At 42.4% G+C, this 5,511-nt stretch overlaps 1 protein-coding gene across 1 annotated transcript in view; it reads left to right on the top strand.

Moving 5' to 3' along the window:
- Positions 1-5,255, top strand: part of ETH_00007535 (transport protein Sec24, putative) — a gene marked incomplete at both ends in the record, with an annotated part of 5,747 nt that extends 492 nt beyond the window's left edge. Inside the window, 6 exons of the mRNA XM_013376645.1 lie at positions 86-674; positions 1,012-1,203; positions 1,446-1,816; positions 2,621-2,912; positions 3,731-3,796; positions 5,024-5,255. Coding sequence (XP_013232099.1) covers positions 86-674; positions 1,012-1,203; positions 1,446-1,816; positions 2,621-2,912; positions 3,731-3,796; positions 5,024-5,255 — 1,742 coding nt within the window. The remainder of the gene's footprint in view (positions 1-85; positions 675-1,011; positions 1,204-1,445; positions 1,817-2,620; positions 2,913-3,730; positions 3,797-5,023) is intronic.
- Positions 5,256-5,511: the final 256 nt, after the last annotated feature.

Raw genomic sequence — 5,511 nt, 5'->3', positions numbered from 1 at the left:
GCGCAGCAGCAGCAGCAGCAGCAGCAGCAGAAGTGCCCAGCGTCTCGTTCGGCGCAGGCGCCGTGGTCCGCTGCAAACGCTGCAGGACCTACATAAACCCTTTTGTCTCCTGGGAAGCAGCAGGAAGAAAGTGGTGCTGCTGCATCTGTGGGGTTTTGAACGAAACCCCACAGTTTTACTTGCGGTGTCTAGACACCCGGGGCCGCCGCGAGGACCGCCGGGATCGTCCCGAACTGTCCCTGGGATCGATCGAGATCGTCGCTCCCGGGGACTACATGATTCGGCCCCCGCAGCCGCCGGCTTACGTCTTTTTGATAGATGTGTCTGCTGCTGCTGCTGCTGCTGGCCTCGTTGCTGCTGCTTGCGAGGGCCTTGCTGCAGCACTGGCAGCAAACAGGCTCCCCGGCGGCCGCAGGGCCCTCGTGGGCATTCTCACCTTCGACGCCAGCGTCCACTTCTACGCCCTTCACCAGCAGCAGCAGCAGCAGCAGCAGCAGCAGCAGCAGCAGCAGCTGCGGCCGCAGGTGCTCGTCGTGCCGCAGGTCGAGGACATTTTCCTCCCGCTCGCAGATGACCTTTTTGTCTCCTTTTTGGAGACAAAGGAGACAGTTTTGAACACCCTCAAAGCAATCCCGGAAATCTGGAGAAACAACACCTGCACCGACAGCTGCATGGTGACCTGCTGCTGCTGCTGCTGCTGCTGCTGCTGCTGCTGCTGCTGCTGCTGCTGCTGCTGCTGGGCTGGTGGCGGTGCTGCTGCTGCTGTTGCTGTTGTGCTGCTGGTGCTGGGGTGGTGGTGGTGGCGCTGCTGCCGCTGCTGTTGTGCTGCTGCTGTTGTGCCGCTGCTGCTGCTGTTGTGCTGCTGCTGCTGCTGCTGCGCGGCTTTCTCTTCTGCTGCTGTTCCGGCTCGCCCGGAGAAGCTACCACCAAGTGTATACTCAGAACAAACAAACAAACAAATAAATAAATAAATGATAAATAAATTTAAAAAATTTTTATTTATTTATTCAGGGAAGCGCGCTAAAAGCTGCAGCACTGGTGGCCAAACATGTGGGGGGAAAGATTTTGCTGTTTGCTGCTGGGCCCCCCACAGTGGGGGACGCAGTGGTGCAGCGGGAAGCAGCAAGAGACAAAGCTGCTGCTGCTGCTGCTGCTGCTGACAGGGAGAGCGAGCTCCTCAAACCCGCCTCAGACGCGTACCAGGCGAGCCTCTCCGCGGCCTAGGGTTTAGGGTTTAGGGTTTAGGGTTTAGGGTTTAGGGTTTGGGGTTTAGGGATTAGCGGCCGGGCTAGGGTTTAGGGTTTCGGGCTAGGGTTTAGCCCTTAGGGTTAGGGCTCAGGGCTAAGGTTTAGGGTTTAGGGTTTAGGATCTAGATCTAGGTTTTTTGAGGGTTTGGGGTTTAGGGTTTAGGGTTTAGGGTTTAGGGTTTACGCGCGGTTGTTCAGACTTTGGGACAGCAGCTGACGCAAAACCAGCTTTCTGTGGATTTGTTTTTGTGTCCTCCTGCTGCTGGAGCAGCAGCAGCAGCAGCAGCAGCAGCAGCAGGCCAGGGGGCCCCCCCTGCTGCTGGGGGTTACGGGGCGCGTGGGGCCTCGAACGGCGCGCCTCTGGGTGCTGCTGCTGCTGCGCCTGCAGCAGCAGCAGCAGCAGCAGCAGCAGCAGCAGCAGCAGGAGCTTCTTTCTTCGATCTTGCTTCTTTTGCTGCTCTTTCTCAATATACTTCTGGAGAACTTCGATATTATCCGGGATTTTCGCAGCAGCAACATGGAGAAAAACTCAAACAAGAAATCGACAGAGTCCTCTCCAGAGTCACCGGGTAAACAAACCCTAAACCCTAAACCCTAAACCCTAAACCCTGCTGGCTAGCTGCAACTAGCAAGCTAGCTAAGTAGCTAACTTGCCAGCCAGCCAGGTGCAGCTAGCTGTCTAGCTAGCTGACCAGCTAGCTAGACAGTCAGCTGTAGCTGGCTAGCTCTATATCTCTAGCTAGCTAGCTGACTAGCTGGCTCGCTGGCTAGCTAGAGATATAGAGCTAGCTGGCTAGCTGGCTAGCTGGCCAGATGCAGCTAGCCAGCTCTCTCCCTAACTCGCTAACTAGCTAGCCCTCTCTAGCTAGCTCGGTAGCTAGCTATCCGTCCAGCCAGCTAGCTGTCTAGCTAGCTAGCTAACCAGCTAGCTATCTGTCTAGCTGCCCATCTGTCCAGCTATTCATTTGTATGTCCAGCCAGCTAGCTAGCTAGCCAGCCATACCTGAGCTAGGTGGCTGTGCCTCGGCTAGCTAGCTAGCTAGCTAGCTAGCTAGCTAGCTACCCTTCAACTAGGTAGCTAGCTAGCTAGCAACTCTTAAACTAGCCAGCTAGCGAGCTAGCTACCCTCCAGCTAGCTAGCTAGCTACCCATCTACACCCGAGCCAGCTAGCTGGCTAGCTAGCCAGCTAGCTGCCCTTCAGCTAGCTAGCTAGCTAGCCAGCTAGCTAGCTTCAGCTAGCTAGCTAGTTAGCTAGCTAGCCAGCCAGCTAGCTAGCTAAGTCGCTGGCTAGCTAGCCAGCTAGCCAGCCGAGCTGGCTAGCTAGCCAGCTAGCTAGCTAGCTAGCTGGTGGCTAGCTGGGCGCTGCGCGCAGGTGGGAGGCGGTGATGCGGATTCGGGTGACGCGGGGCTGGCGAGTGGCGCAGCGCCACGGGAGGTTTTACTTGCGAGGAAGTGACCTTTTTGTGTTGCCATCTGTGAACGAAGACCAGAGTTTCAGCATTTCTCTGGAGCCCGAGGAAGCTGCTGCGGAGCCTGCTGCTGCTGCTGCTGCTGCTGCTGCTGCTGCGGTCACGCTGCAGGCCGCGCTGCTCTACACCAACAGCGACGGCGAGCGCCGCATCCGCGTCCACACGTTTTGCATTCCCCTCACCCAAAACATGCAGGTTGGCTTTTTTTTTTTCTTTTTTCCAGACTTTTTCCTCTTTTTCTTTCCAACTTCCGAAGTCCCTTTTGTCCGCTCTTTTTCCGCTTTTTTTCCGCCTTTTTTCGCACTTTTTCGCCCTTTTTCGGTCTTGAAACTCCGGAAAAACACACTTTCTAGCCCCTCCAGTGCTCCATTTCCCACTTGTTTTCATTCGTTTTGTTTTGTTTGTTTATTTTTTTGTTTTTTGTTTTTCGTTTATTTCTCGTTTGTTTTTCATCTGTTCCTCATTTGTTCTTCATTTGTTTCTCATTTACTTTTCCTTTACTTTTCATTTATTTTCCGTTCATTTTTCACTTATTTTTCATTTGTTTTTCATTTATTCTTCATTTATTTTTCATTTGTTTTTCATTTGTTTTTCATTCATCCTTTGTTATTCATTACTGACTTATTTAATAAGCAAAATCAAATACTTGTGGAATAGATGAAATCTAAATAAGCCGATAAAAGTAAATACAAATAAAATGAAAAGAATAAAAATAAAATAAGAATAAAATAAAATAAAAATAAAAATAAAATAAAATAAAATAAAAATAATAAAATATAACGCAAACACGGCGAAGTGTAGAGTCCGGAAAAGTGGAAAATTTGAAAGATCTGTTTTTGAAAAAGACATCAGAATGCATTAAAAAAAGAACCAAATGCATTAAAAAACGAGTAAAATGCATTAAAAACAGAATATAATGCATTAAAAACAAAAACGCATGCAAAAAAGAATCAAAAATCTCGAAAAATGATATTTAACTTGTTGGAAAACGTAAAAATTTGTTCAATTTTCAGGAAATTGCAGCTTCAGTTGACCCCGAAGTCACCGCGGCTTTGATGCTGCAGCATGCGCTGGACTTGGTGAGTTTTTTTTTTTAATTAGTTTACTTAATATAATTTAATTTAATTAATTTAATTTAATTTAATTTAATTTAATGTAGTTAATTTAATTTGATTTAATTAATTTACTTTAACTTGATTTAGTTTGTTTTAATTTAATTTGATTTCATTTGATTTAATTTGATTTGATTTGATTTAATTTAATTTGATTTAATTTAATTTGATTTGATTCGATTTAATTTAGTTTGATCTAATTTGATTTAATTTGATTTAATATAATTTAATTTGATTTAATTTAATTCGATTTAATTTGATTTAATTTAATTTGATTTAGTTTGATTTAATTTGATTTGACTTGATTTGATTTAATTTAATTTGATTTGATTTGATTTGATTTTATTCTGAAGAGGGAATTTAATATGATGCAATTCAATTTAACTTAATTTAGTCTTGAAAAAGAAACTTCATTTAATATTGAAAGAAGGATTTAGTTTATTTAATTTTGAAAAGGAATTCAGCTGGATATAGTTTAATTTTGAAAAGGAAATACAATTTAATTTAATTTAATTTCGAAAAAGAAATTTAATTTAATTTAATTTAAATTTCTTTTTCCAGACATTACACTAACCGAGAGGTCCATTGGTTTTTGTTTTTGATAATTGACTAAATAAATTTCAAATATTATTTTTATTCAATTAATTAAATTAGTTAAATTAATTAAATTAATTAAATTAATTAAAATAATATTTGAATTTCATTTTAATTAATTAAAATGAAATTGTTTTCAATTGACTCTCTTGTTTGTTTCTTTTTAATTCTTTTCTTTTTAATTCTTTTTTTCATTTTTTCATTTTTTGATTTTTTATTTTTATTTCTTTTTCTGCTTCTCAAGTTGTTCATTTTCCACCAGTTTTCCTTTTCGGAGTTTTGATTTATTTTATATTTATCTTTATTTGTTTTATTTATTTATTTGTTTATTTCTTGTTATTTATTTCTGCTTGTATTTATCAAACAAATTAACAAAAAATATTTTAAAATAAATAAATATTTAAAGTACAGAAAAGTAAGAACACTTATTGAACAAACTGAATTAATTTAACTTTTTCGATTTTTGTTTCTTTTGCATGCATTTGCTCTATACTTATCCATTTATCCATTTATTTATTCATTTATTTCTTCATTTATATTTATTCATTTATTTATGTTTATTTATTTTATTTATTTATTTATTTTTATTTTTTAACTCAGGCCATTCGCTCCAAAATTGCAGACAGCCGCAGCTATTTGCAAAGCCTCTGTGTGCAGCAAATGTCGGCGCTGCAGCAGCAGGGGGGCCCCCCCTATGCTGCTGCTGCTGCTGCTGCTGCTGCTGCTGCCGCTGGCAGCAGCAGCAGCAGCAGCAACGCGCAGCAGCTGCAGCGCCTCGCCTTCCTCGTCATGGGGGCCCTCAAGTCTTCAGCTTTCCGGGGCCCCAAGGAAGGTACTTTTAATTTTATTTTGTTTAATTTTAATTATTTATTTAACTAAATCATAATTATCACAAATATAATTACATTTAAAACCAAATACCCAATATTTCATGCAATAAAAGCACTAAACCGAGAGCAGCAGCAGCAGCAGCAGCAAATGCAGCTAAGGGCTTATTTATGTTTGGCTGTCTTCATCGCCTCATTTTATCTAAATCGAAGTGGCAGCAAATTATAAAAGTAAAAAATTATAATTACAATTAATAGTAA

The sequence above is a fragment of the Eimeria tenella genome, genomic scaffold (assembly GCF_000499545.2).
Source record: "Eimeria tenella Houghton genomic scaffold, Eth_scaff381, whole genome shotgun sequence".
NCBI lineage: Eukaryota > Apicomplexa > Conoidasida > Eucoccidiorida > Eimeriidae > Eimeria > Eimeria tenella.
This window is presented reverse-complemented; position numbering and strand designations above follow the sequence as displayed.